Source organism: Uranotaenia lowii, chromosome 2, assembly GCF_029784155.1.
Source record: "Uranotaenia lowii strain MFRU-FL chromosome 2, ASM2978415v1, whole genome shotgun sequence".
NCBI lineage: Eukaryota > Metazoa > Arthropoda > Insecta > Diptera > Culicidae > Uranotaenia > Uranotaenia lowii.
Window position 1 is genome coordinate 417,680,711 of NC_073692.1, and position 23,921 is coordinate 417,704,631.

At 38.6% G+C, this 23,921-nt stretch overlaps 1 protein-coding gene across 1 annotated transcript; it reads right to left on the bottom strand.

Annotated features, from left to right (window-relative positions):
• Window positions 1-2,870: 2,870 nt before the first annotated feature.
• Window positions 2,871-8,171, bottom strand: LOC129743441 (uncharacterized). Its single transcript, XM_055735475.1, has one exon. It carries the CDS (start codon window positions 8,169-8,171, stop codon window positions 2,871-2,873), a length of 5,301 nt encoding a protein of 1,766 aa, XP_055591450.1.
• Between the last annotated feature and the right edge of the window lie 15,750 nt (window positions 8,172-23,921).

Below are 23,921 nucleotides of genomic sequence, written 5' to 3' on the forward strand. Positions count from 1 at the left end.
TAATCAAATAAAAACACATAAAAATCAATTCAGTGGTAGAGTGTTGAATCCATTCCGAACAGTCCTTGGTCAGCAGCATTTGTTAAAGCCGACCTTGAGGAGCTCCGTTCCTGCTCAAGATCGAGCTAGCCACAAAAGAAGGCCTTGTGTGCCCACCCTCCACTGAGTCTCCAGAGGAACGACCAGAGACTCGAGGGCTTAGGTTTGGCCCCCTCAGGTCCAGACAGTAATAACTTAAGATGTGAAATATTATGTTATCGTAATTTTGTAGTCATAAAAAGATAACTGGATTAGGTACATTAAAGCTTAGTTCTTTTAGAAATGGGACAGTTACGAATGCGTCTATCTCAAAAACCTTTCGTTTGATCTAAATACTTTCTATGAAGGAAATGAAGGTAATCTTATAATAATTCATGAAAAAAATTGAAAAAAAATATTTATCGTTTTTTTGTAAGAATAAATTCTATTTAATTCTTGGTACCTCCCTTCGGCCAGCGCACACTTTTTTCAGTCATGATAATGATTAGATTTTCAAATTAATACTTCGTCAAATCTGTATTTTAGGTGGCTACATCCCCCTCTTTCAATTTCTGATACTTTTCGGACCAATACTTCTCTTTCAAAAGAAACTGAGGCCACTTTAGTGGATACAGCTGTTTCGAAATTAACAAATTTGATTATTTTTGAGCCACTTTTTGAGCGTTTTTAATGGAATTTCTGCTGGCAAAATCTGGCAATAACGAAGTAAAACCATGAGCAGATTGAACTTAATGTATAATTGGTTAGTATAGATCGTAGGTTGCGAAGGGTACATAAAAGATTACTCTTTTAAGGCTTTTGAAAAGAGTGAAAATCATAGTTTTCGTTTTGAAAATTGTTGTTTTTTTCCACAGGAGCAGAATTCTGGCAAATCATTATATTTTTATACAAAATAACCAGCAAAAACATACTTCAATATACTCGGGACCTTGCAACGAGCAGACGTGGTATAGGATTCAAACGCTGGAATTTGTTTAAAAAGGGTTTTTCATAAGTTTTGTCGTTCATCAGAAATCATCTGTCCCATATCCTGGGAACCAGATATACAGCTTACGAGCTGTGGATCTAGCAAAAAATTTTTGTTTGAGGTTAGGTTTGAATGACTCATAACATGGCAACACATTCAGCTTATCGGAGAAATTTTTTTTTGGATATCTCAGCGACCTGCACTTAGTTTTCCGCTTATTCAAAATTAAAAATGCTGGTATGAGACTTGACTTCCCTGATGACCCTTAGCCGAAGTTGCCGATCATATGCTTCACTCAAATGGTTGATTTCAACTTTGTGGACATTTTTGACAGTATTTCCATACTTTTCCACCACTCACACTCAGTATTTCTTTGAATAATCAACGGTTTTGTAGGCTATCAATTTGATAATGATGGATTTTGAATGAAACTGTGCAAAATTATATTTTCCTTTTTCTCTTGCATCGTAAATTTCTCAAAAACGCGTTAATTTTAAATTTTGAAAAAAATAGGTCGGATAGTACATTTTACAGGCAACAAAATGCTGTCAAAATTTTGAATGTCCGATTACTAGTAAACGAGCTATGAGCAAAAGAAAGTGTCCCATTTCTAAAAGAACTAAGCTTTATATAAAATTAAAAATTCAAACAGGGCTGTGATATACAAATGTTGCATCTGACACCAAGTTTGACGGTGCATAAGGAGGTTTCCAAAACTATAAATTTAGTTGATATTAGTTGGGCACCAAGAAAAACATATTGGTTTTAGTCATGAGTGTCAAAATGACACTCCAGAGACTGTAACGGGTAGAAATTTCAGGGACGAATGAGGGTTAAGCAAACGATTAAATGCATTCCTTCAAACTTTCGACAAAGCAATAAATATTTACAAATCATAATTTTTATGAGGCACATATAAAAATCCTTTGATTTTGAAAAGAGAATTCGAGTACGGAGCTTAATCCAAAATTTTGGATTATCTGATCACTAATATCGAATACGGTCTTTTAGTTTTCAATGTTTTAATTTTTAACTATCAGTCAACATTCGATTTCCGAGTTTTGAAGTATGATTCTGCTTCTTTTCTCATAGACAAAATCAATGATTTGATTGAATAATACAATTATCATCATTTAAGCTAAAGCTTTAGTCGCTTCTAAAACAGAAATGGCAAAATATGCTCTATATTCAAATCATCCATTCATTTGATTCCATTCCATTAAGTGAGTTTTATTTTTGATTTAAATATTTTGAATGAATTCTGTGTTATTTTTATTTCTTTTTGTTGGGGGGCTGGGGTACCTTGGGTGGACTGTATGACCAATTTCCGATGTTTGGGGTTCCTTAGGTAGGGTTGGGTTCCTTGGTTGGAATATGGTGGTGTTCCTCGGGGTTCCTTGTGGGTTCCAGATTCCAGTTAAACACTTATTTTTGGTAAGTTACAAAGTTTATTTTAACTACACGATTCAGGTTTTAGCACAATTTATTAAACACAACGTTCTTTAAGGAAATGCAACACTATAATTTAACATTTATTACGAAAACTACAACATAATATTTAACGAGCAAAACAATTTATCTTCTGCACCAATGGCTATTCGACTTAATACTAAAATTAATGGATATAATTCAAAATGGTGATTTTTGGCTAGATTTGTTACAATAAACAGTTCATTATGGCCCAGTTTCAACAGCTTGTTGCATCGATCAGCTGTAGCTTCTGGAGATGTTAACAGTTTCGTCCTTCTCTGTCTTCCTGAACTCCGAGCATTCGAACACAGAGTTGTAATAAGGATTCTCGTAACCCAACATCCTCGCCCATCCTGAAACCGCTCGCGTTTCTGAAAAGATAAGAAGGGGGATCTCACGAACACGAGGGGGGGCACTGATCTGTTTGGTTCTCAGAGGGTATTTGAGGGTCTTCGTTGGGCTGAAAGGCATCTGGCAACAGGCAAAGTTTTTCGACCGGTCGCGTAGATGGTCCTGTAGCGGTCTTCAGAGTAACTACTCTCACAACACCGTCTGATCCTGGATGCAGCTTCTCAATACGTCCCATTTTCCAACGGGATGGTGGAAGATTCTCGTCCTTGATGATGACCAGCCTGCCAACGGATATCTCAACAGGTGACCTCCATCTTTTGTAACGTCCTTGCAGTTGCGTGAGATACTCTACTCTCCATCTATCCCAAAAGTGTTGAAGCTTCTTCTGGAGCACTTGACTCTGGTTAAGACGGTTCATTGACACTTCTCGGAAGTCTCTGTTTGGTAGTTGTTGGAATGCTTCACCAATTAAAAAATGGCCTGGAGTAAGAGGTTGAAGGTTTCCTGGATCATCGGTTAATGCGGTGATGGGCCTTGAGTTCAAACAGTTTTCTACTTGGACCAGTAACGTGGTCATTTCTTCAAAGGAAACAGCATTTTCTCCAAGAACCTTCAGGAGATGCTTCTTGGCCGATCGAACCGCAGCTTCCCAAAGGCCTCCAAAATGAGGAGCTGCTGGGGGGATGAAATGCCATTGAATGTGATTGTTGACGCACTCCTTGGATACCCTTTCTTGATGTTGGCTGTTGCGAATGATCTCCAGTAATTCCCGCAGGAAGTTACGGGCTCCCACAAAATTGGTCCCATTGTCCGAATAAATGTCGGCACAGTATCCTCTTCTCCCAATAAACCGGCGTAGTGCTTGGAGAAACCGCTCCGTCGAAAGGTCCGAAACTAATTCAAGGTGCACTGCCTTGGTACAAAGGCAGATGAAAACAGCTACGTAGGCCTTGGTTGCTGGTCTTCTTGGTGCCAAGCGTAAGTACACTGGGCCGAAATAGTCAACACCGGTCTTCATAAACGGTCTTGATATCGTAACACGATCTGACGGCAGCTCACCCATAAATTGTTGAATAGGATTTGGCTTTGAGCGGAAACATTGTTTACAATTATGTATGATCTGGCGTGGAACGTTACGACCTCCAAGTGGCCAATACTTCAAGCGAACTGAGCTTAGCAACAACTGTGATCCAGCGTGCATAAGCTTTTGATGGTAGTACTCGTATAAGAGCTTTGTAAAAGGGTGTTTTGCAAGTAGCACTATTGGGTGTTTGGTATCTTCCGACTCCTCTGATTTTCCTAATCGACTGCCAACTCGAATAAGGTTTTCTGAAGATATTTGAGGAACGAACCACCGCAGCGGCGAGTTCCGATGTACATCCTTTCCACCAGCTATACACTTCCATTCTTCGGAAAATGTCTCCTGCTGTATTCGTCGTATTATGGCGTATTCGGCCTCCCGAAGTTCTGCCACAGTTAAAAGACTCTTTGGATTTGGTTCCGATTTCTTCAAGATTCGCATTAGACGCATCCAGTACGCAGTACAGCGCACAAGTTTGGTAAATGATGAAAATTTGTTCACATAATCCATTCCGAAATCATTTTGATTAGATGCCAGGTTCGCTGCTACATGTCGTACTTCTGCATCTACTCCCTCGGTGCTAAAGCTACTTGGCTGGTTCGGGTAATGATTCTGTAGTAGCCATTCGGGGCCCTTCCACCATAGATTGCTGTCCTGGATCTGGTCTGGATTTAATCCACGGGAAATTAAGTCTGCAGGATTCTGTATACCAGGAACGTGTCTCCAAACACAATTCTCCGTCGCTGTTTGGATTTTGGCTACACGATTTGCCACGAACGTTGTCCAGGTAGTTGGAACCGCCTTCAACCATTGTAGAACGCAAGTTGAATCCGTCCAAAAGTGCATATCAATCTGGGTCTTCAACGCATCTCGTACCTTGAAGGATAATTCGGCTGACAGAAGAGCTCCGCATAGCTCCAACCTTGGTATCGACTGGCATTTCAACGGAGCGACCTTCGATTTCGATGCTAGTAGATGTACGGAGCTTCTCCCTTGAGTGTCGATGCTCTTGATGTACACGCAGGCGCCATATGCCTTCTCCGACGCATCCGAAAAGAAATGTAGCTCCATACGTACCGAATTTTGGATAACTGCACAACGTTGAAACTTCAAATTGTTCATCACATGAAGCTGCTTGTGGAAATTACGCCATTCTGTTTCTACCTCAACTGGTACTGGTTGATCCCAGTCGAGCCTTTCACCCTTCTCGTTCAATTTCCACAACCTCTGCATAAATATCTTTGCGGTAGTGGTTACTGCTCCAACTAATCCAAGTGGATCGAACAGCATTGCGATTGCCGACAATATTTTTCGCTTGGTTAACCTTTCGTTTTCTGAAATCTGCAGAATGGTAAAGTTGAATCGCAAAATGTCTGTCCGAGGCTGCCATACAAGACCAAGGGTTTTTACTGCAGGGTCTGGGTCGAGCTGTATTTCGTTACTATGCGGCAGCGCTAGGTCTTCCTCTTCTATTACGCGCAAGGCTGTCGTTGAATTCGAAGCAAATTTTCGCAGTCGGAACCCTCCACTCCTCGTTAGATTGATTAATTCCTCACATAGTTTCGAGGCTGCGCTTGCTTTATCTGTACCGGTTATAACGTCGTCCATGTAGACGTCCTCCATAATAGCTTTGGCTCCATTAGGAAATCTTTCCTGTTCATCTGTGGCCAACTGTTTCAAGGTTCTGGTGGCAAGAAACGGTGCCGGTTTTGTTCCGTAGGTGACGGTAGTCAGTTCGTAGGTCTTCACCTCCTCCGATGGATTCTTCCTCCACAGAATGCTTTGAAGCGGTATGTCTTCTTCATCGATTCCGATCTGTCTGAACATTTTTTCGATGTCCGCGACAATCATAATTTGTTTCGTGCGGCAACGCATGATGAGAGCTCGAAGCTCGTCCTGGATAACGGGTCCTGCCAAGAGTGTATCGTTTAGGGAAATACCGGTGCTGCTCTTGCATGATGCGTCAAACACCACTCGAACCTTCGTGGTTGTGCTGGCCTGTTTGATGACTGGATGGTGTGGTAGATAGCAACGTTTTTCCGGGCCCACATGCACCCTGCGCATGTGCCCTAGCTGTATGTACTCCTCCATGAATTCGTTGTACTGACTCCGCAAATCTGGATCCCTCACCAATCTCCGTTCCAAGCCACTCAGTCGCTGAAGTGCAATGCCTCGCGACTCGCCCATCGTCAAAAGCACCTGGTCGTTTTTCGGTAAGCCAACAGTATATCGCCCATCAGAACTCCTCTGGATTGTGCGAACAAACTGCTCCTCGCAGCGTTGTTCTTCCGGGGAAAATGTGTTTGGAGACCCTATCTCCTCACACGACCAAAACCTGGTGAGAAGTTCGTCGAGATTTACTGTAGATGCCGTATTACAAACGATGTGTGGTGATGAATCCTGATGTTCGACTGCACCGGTGACCAACCAACCAAATACCGAATCTATCAGCATTGGTAGCCCTCTGCCTAGCGGGATTTTGTTGTCGGTTTGAAAGAAGGTGAAAAAATGTTGAATGCCGAATACCAAATCCACTGATTTGGATTGGAAAAATACTGGATCTGCTAGTTCCACACCCTGTGGGAACTTCCACGACGAAACCGTCACGCTGGTAGTAGGCAGATCTGCAGTAACCGCTGGTAAAAGTAAAAACTCCATCTTCCTCGCAAAACCCGATATTCGCGACTTGACAACTGCTGAAATCTGGTACTTCACATTGGTATTCGCCTTGCCGATTCCCAAAACTGAGATGTTCGAACGTCTTCTTGAAATCTTCATTTGCTGACAGAGCCTCTCTGTCATGAAGTTGCACTCTGACCCTGAATCTAATAATGCCCTTGCATGAAAGGTCTTGCCGGTGTCGTCTTCCACTAAAACGACTGCTGTAGCGAGAATAATAGTTGAGGAACGGCTCCTTGCAACGTTTGAAGAAACTGTTTCTGTTGAAGTATTCGGTTGGAGAGCAGCTGGTTGACTACTTCTGGCGGGTGGTACCATTCGCATATTGCTGTATCCTGTGTTATCTTCTCGGAAGCACACTAAAGTATGGTGCTTTCCCCTGCATTTGCGACACACCTGCATTGATCTGCATTCCGAAGCTTGATGGCCACGTCGGAAACAATTGCGGCATAGCGAGTGCTGTCTCAGAAGCTTATCACGAGCGGAGGCATTCAATCTCGAAAACGCTGGACACGTGTAGAGGAGGTGCGAATCTGGACAAGCAATACAAGATCCTAGTGATGATTGAGTTGCGCTATAGCTGGTTCTGGGGACGACATTCTTTTTGGGTAACTGTGACAGCTCCGGCTTGGGATCATGTGATTTGGATGGCAGTGAGGCAAGAATTTTGACTCTCGTTTGCAGGAACTGCGTAAGATCCTTTACGGTATCCTGGCTCTGGAGCGCGCTATGCTCTTCCCAAGCACGACGCGTGACGGGGTCTAGTCTGGAACACAATACTTCCAACAGCAGTAAATCCTTGTAGTCTTCAGGTTTCACTAGTTGGTCTAAGGTTTGGACAATACGCTCAAAACCTTCGAGCAGCACCTGGATCTCCGATGAAGATTCTTTGGAAACTTTCGGAAGTTTGAACAAATTTCCAACCTGACGACGTTTTAAAACCTTGCTGTCGTTGTATCTTGACATCAAAGTGTCCCAAGCGATGGAGTAGTTGGCCCTCGTTAATGCCAAGGGGTCGATGAGCGATCTAGCTTCTCCAGCTAGACATCCCTTGAGGTAGTGGAATTTTTCCACATCCGGTAAGTCCACCTTTGAATGGATCAGCGACAGGAAAAGATCTCGGAAACTCAGCCACTGGTCAATGTTACCGTCGAATGTCTGCAGACGTATTTGGGGTAACCTCACATGTTCCGTCACTGGCTGAATGGATGAATCCATGATACGGGTGGACTGCAAGACACTAGTGTTCGCTGCATTTCCTTCCAGCTCCTTGATCCGGTCTAACATGCTTGCCTTAACATCGTAGAAGCGCGTGGTGAAGTCCAACCTTATGCCTGGGCAGTTGCCTTCCTTCGTTGGATACTCATCATGCATTTCAACATCCATGATAGCATCGTTGACCTTATCCCAGAGTTCGTTCAATTTTTCCAACCTGACCTGAATCTGTTGAACTGATGTTACCTCGCCCAATGTGTTCGCAAACGTGGTTAAGTTTTTAAACATTTCAAGTAACGCCTTCAACCTGGTTTGAAGATTCCTCAGCGGTGGATTTTTAGCAGAAGAGGTTGCGCCAGAGGTAGCCATGGTTCTCGTTGAAAAGATGATTCACGGTGGTGTATGGTAGTAAAATAACAGGTGAGTATTCGCACTTTGAACTAGCTTCGGCAAGGAACATACACTGTAGAGCTTAACTTACTTTAAGAAACCTTAAGTTGCACTCCTCTACAGGTATCGAACTCCGAATTCCGAACGACCTAGCGGTTGAAACGCGTGCGTTGCCTTCACGCGTGGGTGCGCCTCTTCGTATACAAGCGGTTGTAATAATTTGCCCTCAGATCAGATCAATTTCAGGATACGCGAAAAGGAAATATGCGATGTACTAATCAAATTCCGTCAAAGCTTCGGCAAGGGACATACACTGTAAAGCTTAACTTACTTGACAGAAACTAAAGCTGAACACCTTTACATGTATGAATTCCTAGCCGCAGATTTCGTTCAATGAATATAATTGCGCGCCTTATTATTGGGGTGCCTCAGACCAACTCTTGGATGTTCTCGGTACCAAACAGTGTAGCAGGGGGTGGTGGGTTGAGATAACGTTTATGTAGTATTTGCATTCAAAATATAGCTTCGGCAGGACGTATACCATCGGTTCTACTAACCTGACCGAAAAACTCGTTCCGCAGATTCAATTTCCAAAATATTTTGAATCCAATTTTTGTTGAACGGTGTACAAAATTTCAAAATGCACTCGATAGCGAAAGTGCATCAGAAGGCCCCTTGTATCAATCGATATCCAAATGCGATGATTCAAACTCAATCAAATACCGTTATGAATATCAGTGTGTTCGTGAGACGGGAAAATATATTTGTAGTTTCATGCGGGTCCAGCTTCGGCTGGTTCATATACTAAAGTAGTTCGCTGAATTTCACTCACCGAAACAGAAGTGTTGTCCTCCGGGTAGTTCGCTGGTGACCGCGCGATTTTTGGCCAAGTGACGACAGTTATTTAGTGCAGTAGGTGAACCATTTGAATCCTGCACATGAGATACTGCAACACAGCTGATTCCAGGTAAGCTCAAGGTTCAATATTTGAAGCTCCAGTAGCTGTTCCGACCTTGAACTTGAACTGCGCAGCAACCACAATGGCGGCTTCGAAAATTGGATATCCGTGGATAGTGATTATTGCCTCATTAATCACCCGATCCAATATTCCTCGTGAAACTTATGCGCTGAAGATTACTGCGGTGGTGTTGTGTTTAATCGCGGTTGCGATTAATTGGTTTCATGGTGATCATTCATGCGGAAAGTATTTGGCGAAACCAAGATGGAGTGACGTCACCACTAATTTCAATCAGTGATGACCGGTGGATGATGATTGGTGATCGGTAGATGATGATTGGTGCGACGTCACTGATGTCGGTGGTATTGGTACCTCCTTAAGCCGAATGCCAAAGTCCAAGTAGTGGTGAGGCTCGTGGGATGTTGAGGTTGTTGTAGTGATCGTGGTGCAGCGTATTGGGTTGAGTGAGATCCAATTCTCACAGCGGGTTGTTTACCAAATAGAAGGAAACAGGTATGGTGTAATAAACAACAAAACCAAAACTTCGGCTGGACATAAACTGTTCATAAAGTTTACCTGAGAAACCAGTATTTCGGCTGTGACTGGTTTATCCTTCTGCTGTACGCTGCTCTGGAAGATTCGGGCCACAATTGGGGAAGTGCGTGTTGCTATTCCGAAGATCCAGAAGACATCCACAGAAGAAATGCTAAACGCAACGTTTTTCTAGTGATAAACGGCGATAGCTGAGCCTTCTGTTTCACAAGGTGTAAGTCTACCAACAAAGTTGTGAGTTGGTGACTAATGGTGAGCGACGTGGGTTGTGAGATGATTTTTGCGGGTTTTCTGAATCTTCTTGCTGTGCTCCGGGGGCAATGGCGATTAAAATTGTGCTTCTAGGCGGTGCTTTATGGGTTGTGCTGGTTGATCCGGTTCGGATGGACCAAAATGTTGGGGGGCTGGGGTACCTTGGGTGGACTGTATGACCAATTTCCGATGTTTGGGGTTCCTTAGGTAGGGTTGGGTTCCTTGGTTGGAATATGGTGGTGTTCCTCGGGGTTCCTTGTGGGTTCCAGATTCCAGTTAAACACTTATTTTTGGTAAGTTACAAAGTTTATTTTAACTACACGATTCAGGTTTTAGCACAATTTATTAAACACAACGTTCTTTAAGGAAATGCAACACTATAATTTAACATTTATTACGAAAACTACAACATAATATTTAACGAGCAAAACAATTTATCTTCTGCACCAATGGCTATTCGACTTAATACTAAAATTAATGGATATAATTCAAAATGGTGATTTTTGGCTAGATTTGTTACAATAAACAGTTCATTATGGCCCAGTTTCAACAGCTTGTTGCATCGATCAGCTGTAGCTTCTGGAGATGTTAACAGTTTCGTCCTTCTCTGTCTTCCTGAACTCCGAGCATTCGAACACAGAGTTGTAATAAGGATTCTCGTAACCCAACACTTTTTTATCCTTTATCTGGATTTGATTTGAATACAAATATTGAAATCATGTTATATATTCTAGTGTTGATTTCGAGGAAAAAAGATTATTCATAGTTCTTTGAATTTTGTCGACTTATAAAATTTTATAGTATTTATTTGTAATTCAAATCATTCCTTCGAACGTAGTTGAGGTTCTGCTCTCCAATACTAAATTTCGTTTAAAGAATAACTTATACCATTTCATAGTATTATTTCAGATTTTGAATCCTTATTAGTACAATTTTTCAAAAAGATTTTCTTATTCAAATTTTGAATTTTAAATCCTAAAGCCACTTGCTTTTTTAAATTTGTATTCTGAACAATGATTTCAGATTTGAACTCTGAATTGTATTTATGTGATCCACAATCAAATTTCAGAAGCAGAGTTTTGATATAAATTTTAACTTCGACTTTTTCAACTGAAACTTGATACTGGTCATAAATATTCAATCAATCTCCCGAGTTTGAATAAACAACCTGCAGTTGTATTCTGTATTTTATGAAGCAGAATCATAGGATGTTTTTAGAATAAATGAACAGAAAAAAATTTGTTCCCAGGCCCCCCGATGACTTAATCCGATCCTGTTTGTAAGGGATGAGGTTAGGCATGAAGTGTGTAAGATTTTTCAACATTGATTATTCCCACATAAACTTTAGCTATTTAACCCTCATCCGCATTAGATTTCATTACCCTAATCAGCACTAGGAGTGTCAATTTGACACTCCCAGCTAAAATCGTCATTTTTTTTTATATCTAACCGATTACAATAAAATTTATATCAATAGAAACCTTGTGATGTCAGAATATGTTTCGAACATTATATATAGCTAAAGCTTATAGTTTTCCCGTTATTCAGCACGAAAAAAAAAAAAAATCCGAAAAAACATGCCTCAGGAAAATTGCTGTAGTTCATATAATACATGTCCAAAAAAATATTTTACTTATGCATATGAAAGCTGAAGTTAATGCCTACATCATGAAGGCAAGAAATAGTTTTTTAATTTTTTTTTAATGAAATGGTCACAAAAAGTTCAAAAAAGTGGTCTAAAAAACCTACTTTTCATTCGATTGCTAGTAAATACTGTTTGAGCGATGGTAGAGTTTTGAAAAAAATATGACTACAAAATCTTTTGAAATTCCAACATTTTGCTGTCTTTAGATTTTTTATGCAACAAAAATTGAATTTACTGGAATTTTTCAAAGTTCACTACTTTGCGCGAATTTTTTACAAACTGAAATTTCATCTGTTTTTGTGGTCCACTGTCAGGTTGTACCCGGATTATCAGTGCTTTTACTTTGTTTGGACCAATCAAGAGTATATTCATTGGAAAGCACATTTAATCTACATTCTAGAGAGGTGCTACAATTCACGCTGTGAGATTTCACAAAAATATGAAAATTATAATCGTAAAATCATTCCTGAATTTCTAGAACTACGAGCAGCGGTCCAGCAAAACGTGTTTGTTTGCTCTCCGAGTAGGTATGGTGGGTGGTTATTCGGGCAGAGAGCGAAGCCGACAGACCAAGAAATGCATGACACGCATCGTTATTTCGTCTGTCGGCTTCGCTCTCTGCCCGAATAACCACCCACCGTACCTACTCGGAGAGCAAACAAACACGTTTTGCTGAACCGCTGCTTGTAGTTCTAGAAATTCAGGAATGATTTTACGTTTATAATTTTCATATTTTTGTGAAATCTCACAGCGTGAATTGTTGTCTCTAGAATGTAGATTAAATGTGCTTTCCAATGAATAAACTCTTGATTGGTCCAAACAAAGTAAAAGCACTGATAATCCGGGTACAACCTGACGGTGGACCACAAAAACAGACGAAATTTCAATTTGTAAAAAAATGGCGCAAAGTAGTGAACTTTGAAAAATTCCAGTAAATTCAATTTTTGTTGCATAAAAAATCTAAAAACAGTAAAATGTTGGAATTTCAAAAGATTTTGTAGTCATATTTTTTTCAAAACTCTACCATCGCTCAAACAGTATTTACTAGCAATCGAATGAAAAGTAGGTTTTGTAGACCACTTTTTTGAATTTTTTGTGACCATTTCATTAAAAAAAACTTAAAAAATTATTTCTTGTCTTCATGATATAGGCATTGACTTCAGCTTTCATATGCATAAGGCAAATATTTTTTTGGACGTGTAACATATGAACTACAGCAGTTTTCGTAAGGCATGTTTTTTCGGATTTTTTTTTCTTTCATGCTGAATAACGAGAAAACTTGTAACTTTAGCTGTATATAATGTTCGAAACATATTTTACTGATATTACAAGGTTTCTATTGATATATGTTTTATATGAAGTTCATAATAATTCAAACGAATTAAATAGATTTTACTTTTGGAGTGTCAAAATGACACTCTAAGTCGGAATAGGGAGTTTTTTTTGTCCAGGCTTCCAGGGTTCGTCCATAAATAAAGTAAAGATGCAATATTAAAGAACTTTTGAATTCATTTAGGGTCCCCGAAGAAATTTTTCGTTTTTGAGCTTCTGAAAAAAGTTACAAGCATTCAAACTTGCAATAGTGTCAAAATGACACTCTAATGCGGATGAGGGTTAAGTTGACAAAACTTAAACGATGTTCGATATTTCTTTAAAAAAATTTGGCTTTTACCACTCGTATTTTCAATATAGAAAATAAACATTTTAAACAATTTCTAACTTCAAAACATTAAACTGAATAAAATTGCCGATGAAAAACAAATAATAAAATTGTGCATCTTCGCGCACATCAACATGGTCAAAAACAACAAAAGTGAGAAAACGAGGAAGTGTATTTGAAAGTAAGCGCAAGTTTCAATTATGGTTTCTGAACAATTTTTGGGTTAAATGTTTTATGCTTCAAAATTATGATTATTTATAAATATTTACTTTGTTACGATAGTTTTCATTTATCGTTCGTTGGAAGTTATCTGATATATAATTTTTGATATGGATTTCCAGAGAAAACACGTTTCTAAGCTTCTGCGTTTTCCCGTAATTTAATGAACAAAAATCAATGAGAAAAACATATGGTAGATTACAGTTATTTAATATCTAAAAACACACTTTCCGATTGCAACTAAGTTAAAAAAAAAACAAGTTTTCAACATCAATTTTTTTGTCAATATCAGTCACTGTTGAAAATATTCGTCCATGTGTTAAAGTTTCCCATTGGCACTGGTGTATTCAATTAACACATTCCTAGCATGAAAACCAATCTGTTGACTTTTTCTCCACATTCCCAGTATCTAAACAGAGGCATTTTTGAGTTCATTATTTGTCCCTTCCTCGTACATAATAGAAAATGTTTCCGATACATTCATTCATTCCGATTCACAACTATTTTTAGCCACATAAATGAAGGTACCGGGCAGACCCATGCACCATTCCATGAACCGGAAAATCAAATCCCCCTTCTTTGGGAATCCACTCGAAGGGATGACTTCCTCCAATGCTACCCCCACCTGTTCAACGGATCAAATCCCTTCAATCAAATACAAAAAAGAGACAAAACACTAGCAGCAGCAGCAGCCGCATCATCAAAACGCCCTCATCTCTAACCAGCACTTGAACGTTGCCGCCCCTCTTCAATGAGAAAATCGCACTTTTCAACCCGATCGTCTGATTGTCGAATAGACGAGCTGAAGGAAGGTGAGGAGGGGTCAACTTAGAAAACATTCTGCCTCTTTTGCCATCGTTGAAACTTCCGAACCCCTTCCCGAAATGCGAAAACACTGGATAGTGTGGTGTGAGGGGATGAAAGAACTTTGTGTGTACGTCAATCAGAAGAATCTTGATATTGCATCAAACTGGACCCGTTCCGATTCCCACAAACCCTCGACCATCGCCTTTCACCGGGTTCGTCATCAATAGTGTCCGTCAACATTGTTTCCAATTGCACCGAAAAGGACGAACTGGGATTTGGTTCGGGTGGGGGGAAAAGCCAACAGTCGAAATCCTCACGTGGTGTTTGCTTTTGCAGATTTTCCTCTCATTCCAGGAAACCGAGGCAGGGGCAATCCTTCGGAATATTGGAGTGGGAATGGGTTGGGTGAGACATTCAGCCAGCCAGCCAGCCAGTCAGCCGGAGTCAGAGTCTGGGACAAGCAAAAGGAACAAAAAAAAGGTCGTTGGGATGCCCGGTTTTTGCGCTCACGGAACCGGTTCTGTTTGCGAATCGAATGGAGGAGAGAGATTTGGGAAAATTTGAGCTCAACCGAACCGATTCTGTTTTGTTTTGAGTGGAGTTTTCGTACAGTGAGGGTGGTTTGTTGTTGTCGCTCTCTGGAGCCACCCGGTTAGAATTAACAGCTGGTGAATCGGGTTTCTCATTCAGTTTCTCACTGTTCACGCCAAGGAACCGCCAATCGGTTTGAATTGAAGGTGGAATAGCACACTTTGGCAGTAGGAAGTCGACATAGAGAATTTTTTACCAGCTGTAGTTGGAAAAAAGATTCATGAACCGTTTCCGATGTCCCTGTCTGGATCGGAGCTCAGTTTGCTTCCGTTCGCGTTCGTATTCGGTTGTGAAATTGTGACCCTCGATCCTGGGAAAAGGTCCACGACGTTTCGAGTTTGGTGTTTTCTCTCTATAACAGTAGCCGGACGAAGACACTGCTGGGTCTTGGATTTGCTTCGGGTTTTCGAACGACGAGTGCGTGTTGTTCTGGCAGGATGCGGAAAAAGTGAAAATATGGAAAACCTGAATCGGAAAAGTGTTTTGGATTAACAAACAACGGTGTGCTTAGGGCTGTTTTTCGGTCTCGCGAGCCTTGTTATCACGCAAATTTTCGGTCCGTAACACAGTTTCTGGTTGTCAAAAACTTGTATTCGTGGGCTTATTCATCCCGTCGACGTGAGTTATGTGGAGGAATTCGGGTGAATCGACACGAACGGGAGATGTTCATCTGTGGTTCAAGTGTGTTACGGCATATTATTGATATTCTGAGAATTTTCCAGCATCCGGTGGGACCGCATCGGAAAAGTCTATAAATAAATGTTGGCACGAAGTTCACCATAAGGCAGGGCTCTGCTAGTGATGACGTCTTCTCGAAGAATTTAAGGATAAAAGTTGTCGGGTGAAAAGTATCAAAAACACACAAACTTCGATACTGAGCGAAGTTCTTCTCGGTTTTATTCGGTTCTTCCTTTTAAGATTGTTGGGCAAAATTCTCGTCTCAAAGTTCGCGTTCCATAAGAAAAAGGTCTTCACTCGGGAGTTCACAGGAGCAGATCTGCAATAAAAATAAGCAAGACCATATAGAGTGCTCGTTGTGCTTTCAGTAAAAATTTCACTAAAAGATCACCTAGCAGCATCCGCAAATGTTTTTCATCGCTCTCACACGGAGTGCAACCCTTCGGAATCACCCATAAGTGGAAGTGACTTGTGAAGACAAGTACGTGTTTACCAAATATCCAACTCCAACATCATAAACCATTCGACCGCAATCCTGTTCTCACCGGTGGAAGTTTGAGGGGGGAAATTTTTAGATAAAGTGTGACGAGTCAGTGTCAGTATATCGGGTGTTATTTTTGAGGCAGCCAAAATTTGTTTCCCTTCCCCCCTCTTCGAGCGGAACCGGAACCAGTGAAAAAAAGAGGCAACTACAAGAAAGTTGACACATTCTTGGCACATGTTCAACGTCGAGGTTCCACTTCAGGCCGGATGTTGCCCTGAACGCCAAGAAATAACAACAATCTCATCAACAACAACAACAGCAACAACCAAAACGACGACGACTGCCAAAGTCAAAACGGATTTTTCCGGGAAGGTGGCACGCTGGTGGGTAGCTCCTAGTTTGTAGAAGAAAGAAAAATAAATCAAAAAAACCCAAACCAAAATAAAAAAATATCAAATATCGAAATACTATTTCTCTAGAGTGGCTTTCGGTAGCGGTGATGGTGGTGTGAATTTTGATTTGTGAGTTGTTTTTGCCCGTTTCGGCCGTGTGGGGATGTTTTATATTTTCCGAATTTGGGAAGGCACAACTGATGATTCCGGGGGCCTGAAGGCGGAACATAAAGTTGGGATTGTCGTTTTGGGGTTTTTCGACGTTCGTTCGTTCGTTCGTTCGTTCCAAACCCGTTATTTACTATTTGGTGCGGTTAACATGGCGCAAGAGAGCTAGTGTGATTTGTATTGTGGGGTGCGAGAGAAAAAAAAACGAGGCACTGGATGGGTTGGTTTTTTTTTTCGTCCCGTTATCCTTTTTGGTGCCTATCGAGGACCGGGGTTGTGATGTTGTTTAATATGCTCATCAGATAGGAGCTGCATGTGGCCTTGTTGGTGTTGTTTTTTCATCTTCACTGGTTTTGTTTTCGATGACTCATGTCACGCATTGGTTTACGATTGTGTTCTGGCATAAGGGAATCTGTTGTGTGCCTATGTTGATTGGTGTTTTATGGATAGTGGAAATTGTTGTATTCACGTCGCAAATGGTTGACCACAATTTATTTTCTGAAGAACATGATGCTTCAATTTGTTTAATTGCTCTTATTGGTGTGCGATGGGTTACAATATTTTTACTTTGAAGAAGTGGAAACATTCTAAACATAAAATCACACATTAAATAACGTTAAAACTGTTACAAGTTGGCGTGAAAAGTTTTTTTTTAGTTTTTGTGTATTGTTGAGAAAACATATATATTTCTGATTACTGTTTTAAAGCCCCCTTAAATCTAAAAAAAAATTGGTGTGAAATCTTTAAACATTTGAAACTAAATGGATTTGTTTTTTTTCATCCAATAAATGAAACATTGTGACAAATTCAAGCCAATGAATTAAAGGCAAAAAATGAGTTTTTATTGTTATAGAAAAGTAACTCCTCAAAGTTAAACTATGCCTAGTCTTTTAAGTTGAGAAATGTCAAAAATTGTATCAAGTCAAGTGCCTAGGAAGCTGTGTTTGGCATCGCTTACTGAAAAATTTGCACCACTAGTTAAATCGCTAACTCATTCAAAGTTAGCAATCGCTAATAAAATACGCTGAATGTGCTGGAAAAGTTATCACTTCAAGCTAAAGCTCTAATCGCTAATCGCAAACTGTTGACCAACAACAGAAGTGGAAAGTATTTTATAAAAATTTGAAAAAATAATCGAGTTTACGAACAGTAAGCAAGCAGAGCAAAAAAACAAAATTAGGAAGATAGAAGTTATATCGCTTTACGTTTCCTTGAGTTTTTTTGAAATTTTTGTAAAAAACTCACCCGATTTATCAGTTTTGTGAAATTTAGATTGCTTACAACCTTTTAATGTGTTCTTCTGCTATGAACGTTGTGAAAAGAAGTTTTAATAGAAAGAAAAGTGAAGACAAAATCTTTCTCTGATTCCATTACGCTTTCCTTCACTTAGACCATCAGAAGTGGGTCAGAATCATCTTAGCATGATCAATGACAAACAGTATAACCTATCAGTAAAAATGTCTGAGATTGATAAAAATCTATGGGAGTTAGCGGTCTCTTAACTCGTTAGTTCAATCAATATTTAGCGGCAGAATTAAGTCGCAATCAAAAAGTTAGCGGACTAATGAGCGATATGCGGATCAGCACTTTTGTGCCGAAAACCATAGAAATGTAGAAATTTACATACCAAATTATTAAAACCGACTTTTGGTATTTTGGGCCTTTTTAAATATCAAAATAAAATTTAATATAGTGTTACAAAAATAATGCTAAGAATTTTTGAATATCATTGATGACTTGACCTGAATAAAAAGAAACTTTAGCATGCATGTTTTATCCAGAACAGTTGGTATACATTTAAGATAGCATGTTCAACAAATAAATCATATATAATTGACTAACATGACCCTGCTCGAGTTCTCAAAAAGGTTTGAACTCATTTTTTTTTGTTTCTTCAAAACCGTATTTGAAATAACTACATTTAATGTTTGCCATAAAAACTTCACCGAAAACGAAAGATTATAGCGTTAGGATGAACTAATCAGAAAATTCAAGAATATTTTTGGTGTTTATCAAAGTGTACAATTATGGCTAAATGATATGGTTGAGGATTGGAACTTAACGTTTTTATATGTTCATTAATTTGAAATTTAAAAACAGATTCTTAATCATAAAAACCCAAAAAAAACTTATTAAGTATTTTTTTTTTTACATTTTCATGAATATCTCACAAAACTAAAAAATGATGATTTTTAGGAGAGTAGCAGATTGAATTAGTGAAAGTGGCTAGACACTGTTTTCACGTTTGTATGGACAATGTGGCGCTATTAAGTGTCTTTTCTTAAACCTGATAACATAAATCGATGAACAATTTTCAAAGATAGTTTGGCTTCCATATTGTACGTATTTCATGACTTTCGGAAAAAAAAATCTGATCATTTTTGGCTGGTACGCACACAGTCGGTATTGCGTGATTTCGAAATTTTGCAAAAAAAAATGTGATGAAAGAAAAATTAGATAGGTTCTATTTCACCTGTGTGGGGTGCGGGTATCGTCTGTATTGATTTTTTTTAACTTCGAGTGTTACTTTACAATAAGATTTACTTTCCAATTAAAGCGATCGAAGAGATCAATGCGCATATTGATGTTGATATTGTTCTATGCTGCTTAGCAAAAAATCGATATCAAGTGTCCCGTCAGTCTAGTCAGTGATAGTTTTCCAGTTTCTTTAGCAATAAATCTCAGAAAAAAAAACCAAATTTATGAGAAAGGCTATTGCTCCAAATCAAAACTTGAAAGTTTACATTTTTTCAATTCTTCAGATTTAAATCATCAAAAATAAGGAGTATTCACGAATGAAAGTTGACATTGTTTATTTAGTAAATGACATATTATGAAAAAATAATAAATCAGGTTTAAAAATCAAAAAATATCTGAGAAAACTAAGAACCTAACGCCTTGTCTCTATTCAGAGTGCGAGTAAAGTTTTTCACAATTGGTTTAAAAAATGTTTTCTCTTTGTATCCATAACCGGCTCTACCCAGCAAAAATTATTTCCTGTAAAATTACGCAAATGTCCTGTAACAAAAAAGAGTAGGACATTTACCGTAATTTTAAAGGTCGAAAAACAAATAACGGGACATTTAATTTTCAGTGCACAACTTTTTTACAGGACATTTGCTGTAATAATAAATGAATCTTCGTTAACTTTCAAGGAAAACTATTTAAAATTACAGGTTTTGTTAGTTACAGGTTGATTTATTTTAAAGGTAGCAGTTTCAGTGACACGTTATAGTCTAAAAAATATTTCAGTGTATTTTCTAATGGTTGTCCATAGTGTAGTGGCATCTGAACCATGTTTCTCATGATGTATATTGATTAAATAAGGAATTCAGCTATTTTTCGAAAAATATTAATTTCTTCTGGTTTCAGCTGATAAACAGTATAAGAAGTGATTTCTTAAGCCTCATATCGTATAAAAACAAAAAAAGATTAACAGTTTACAAAATTAAGCCAGAAAGTTTTATTTACTAACTTTTGACAGTAAATTTGGTCATTAACTGCAACTAGTGTGCAAAATCCAGAGCTCTTCAACCCACAAATACAATTTTCGTATCCTACCAACACATACTTAAATTTTTTTTTTTTTATTTATTGCATCATATGTACTTCTGATACCCATGGCAACTGATACATGCTGATCCTGTCGAGAAAACCAAAACAAATAATTGAATGTCAAAAATAATGAGGTAGGAAGAAGATTGGCACTCGGTACACACTATATAAAATAGCATAATATAGTTAAGGAAGTTGAATCTGTGAGATTTCGTTTCAACCGTTGCTGTGGTGTGGTAAAGAAGAAGCTCCCGTGCAAAATGATGCTCCACTACATTCCAGCAAAACAAGAAAAACATTTTATGGGATTTTTTTCTATTGGATAAGGCCGGAAAAAATATTATTTTTTTCTTTTGTCACCCCCTTCCCCTCCCTTCGAAAACCCCCCAAAAACCAGAAGGAGGGAATAAATAAAGTTTAAAGTACTTTATGGAATTTATGAAGAATTTATCTAATATACGAAAGATTACAAAAGCAGAAATCAAATTTTGGAAGATGAGTGTTTTATCATCTTTAGTATTCTTGATTTTATTGAATTTGTCTGCAGTATACAGTTTTGTTACATACATGCTTTCGTGCAATTTATTCCAATGAATAAGTTTTTTGTATAATTTTTTTGTAAATAGAATCTTGTAAGGATAGAATCTTGTATGGATAATATTCCAACTTTATGGAAGTTTATTAGGCCGGAACAAATTTCAAATCCTTCTTTTGTCACTCGGAGTTGGAACATTGTGGGGGGGGGGGGGGGGGGTACAATAAAAAATAATGTGAAATACAAATAAATTGGAATAAATTTCGTAAAACCTTGTATGCAACAAAGTTGCATACAATATCACTGCACAAAACCTAAAAAACGAATAATTTTTTATCGAAAAATTCAATACAATCAATAAGACGAATGGTGAAATAACTTCCATCTTCCAAAATTAGTTTTTTCGTCTTATAATATTTTGGATTCTAGATTTTGGAAATTTAGAAGGGGGGGGGGGGGGTGACAAAAGAAGAAATTGATATTTGTTCCAGCCTTATTGGAGTAGTGTCCGATTTGTGAATATGGTGAGCATCTCGTTTGGGGTGAGTTTGACTTTTACCGATCTCAGTTGCGGCTGCGTAATGTGTTTCCGATGTGTATCTGCAAGAGGATTTGATTTCAAACCCAATTTGTCGAAATTTGAAAAATTGCAGGTTGGGTTTGATGGAAAAACAAATTCGTGACAGCTTAAACTGGTCAACGTACATCTGACCAACAAAACCAACATATAGAATAGACCAAGAAATAAAATACTAAATTAAGAATCACTGAAAAACTCGGAAGTTTGTAAATCTTACCCGGATAATTTATTTGGCCTTAGTGGATGATCAGCAATCATTTTAATCATTTCCTGTTGATCTTTAAGTAGCATCGTTCTTCTGCGACCAACAGATTTTATCTGATGAAATTCTCGGTCCTGAAGGGCATCCGGTTTGGTCTGCTGTTCAGCCGGGACTTCCACCGATCCCATTGGCTAAAAACTGTGCCGCATCCGGTGAAAACCAACCTGAAGAGAATCATAAAAGAACAAACCTAGGAAGTTTCGAAATTTTACCCGGCTCTGTTTAAGATTTCTTATGAAAAATTTAAAATGGTTGAATTTTGAATTTTTTAAATGCAACCAGATGATAAATTATTATTTCAACTGTAATTGTGATTCTCATGTAATTGATTGTTTTAATTCACAAATTTCTAGGTTTTGAAACTCACTAGATGAAAACAACTGAGAATTTTGGATGAATAATCTAAAATATCCATGTATGGGGTGCCCCATTTTATCTAACCACGATTAAAAACATACTGTTCGTTTTAAATCGTGCTTAGATAAAATGGGGCACCAATTTTGAAGCAAATCCTAATTTTATTTCACTTTTATCTTCTTTTAAGTCTTTTATTTTTTACAGTGATTCAACCCAAAATTTTATTCCAGTGAATCGTTCATCAAGGCTGCTTATTGGCTTCAGCACAGACTGATTTGGGATGATTTGATCACTTTTTCCAGTATTTTGCGAAGTTATCGATAGAATCTGTAGGCTTTACATGTTTTCTTAGACACGATTTGGTAAGGGCCCCTAAAAGTTTCAATCGATCTCACTTTAGGACAATTTTGCACATTCATCTCCTTTGGTACCAAGACACGAACGCCACAAACGTGGTTAAGTGTCTATGATTAGAGAAAAAAAATCTCCTTCGGTACCATCTGGACTTTGTTGGATTGGTACCAATCCATGTCTTTTGAGTAGTGAACTCATGCCAAATCCGACCAAAATAGTACTAGGTGATCATGCTTTCAGATCATGGGGAGCAGGTGATGGTTCAGGCACTCTCGGACGTAGACATCTGTATTCAATATGTCAGTAATCCGGTCCAAAGTTTTGTCCATCGGACTCGGTTTCTGCCTGGAATGTTTTGTCCACGAAGCTGCTTTCCTCTCCATACTTCTAAATCGCATTTAGAACCACGCCAATGCTTATTTCTCCTTTTTTCGCTATGTGACTAAGCGAAATGTTATGGATGAACAGCATTTGTTCACGGTATTTATGCACTTTTCCGGCGAAATGCTTCTCTTATTTACGAAAATAATAAAAACTAGAGCTCACGGTACACAGAGTTTCAAGTTGACCGTCATCCCGAATGAGCAAGGTTGAATCAAAATCGTGCTTAGATGTAATGAGACACCCTACATAATAAACTTAATCTAATTGAACTGAAGTTTTGTGCGATTTTCAATTTGTACACTTATGTATTTTATACGCGGTTTGATTTTGCTTAATTTATCTAACACGGCTTCTTTAAGCACGATTTTTTTTGCCATGGGCACGGTTCTCCTACACCGCTCTCGCAAATTGACACGTTTTTTGAGCGAAAATGTTTCAAGTCTAACGATGAATTTTATGCCTCGTTGAAAAAAATCTCTGTGTATTTTTATGGTACAGCTCGATAAATCGATAAACATTTAAGTGAGATATAAAAAAATTCTTACATAAAAAAAATTTCTTTAGAGGGGTGACGGGGTGACACCACTTTATAATTCTTTTTTTTTTAATGATCTATATATATAAAAAGCAATTTCTGCGGGTTTGTTTGTTTGTTTGTTTGTCCACTTTAGGCTCAGCCATCTTAAGAGCTATAGAGCTGAAATTTGGCATGGATACTCATTAAGACCAGGAATGATGAAAAATGTTTTCAGATTTACGGATGACCCCTTTTAAAGGGGGTCGTCCATACAAGACAAATATTGTTTTCGCGATATTGACGTTATTTATCGTCGGATCGTGACAAAAATTTGCACATAGGGGTTTTGAGAGATGAGAAATTGATTTCATGTATTGAATTTCATGTCAGGGGTCGGCAAAAGGGGTCGTCCATATGAACTTTTCAGTGTTTTTACTATATTGGCGTTATTATGCATTGGATTGATATGAAAATTTGCACATGAGTGTTTTGAGGGACGAGCAATCGTTTACAGGTATGTATCAAATTCAGAATCAGGGGGCGGCCGAAGGGGTCATCCATATCAACTTTTTTATGTTTTTACGATATTGGCTTTATTATGCATTGTATAGAGATGAAAATTTGCAGACAGGAATTTTATGGAACGGACAATCGATTCCAGTTATCAAATTTAGTAGAAGGGATCGGCAAAAGAGGTCGTCCATATCAACTGTTCAATGTTTTTGCGATATTGGCGTAGTTATAGATTTGTTTTTGATGAAAATTTGCATAAGAGTAGT

Bases quoted from the DNA above. Each gene is read 5' to 3' on its own strand.
- LOC129743441 (XM_055735475.1), bottom strand. From the start codon at position 8,171: ATGGCTACCTCTGGCGCAACCTCTTCTGCTAAAAATCCACCGCTGAGG.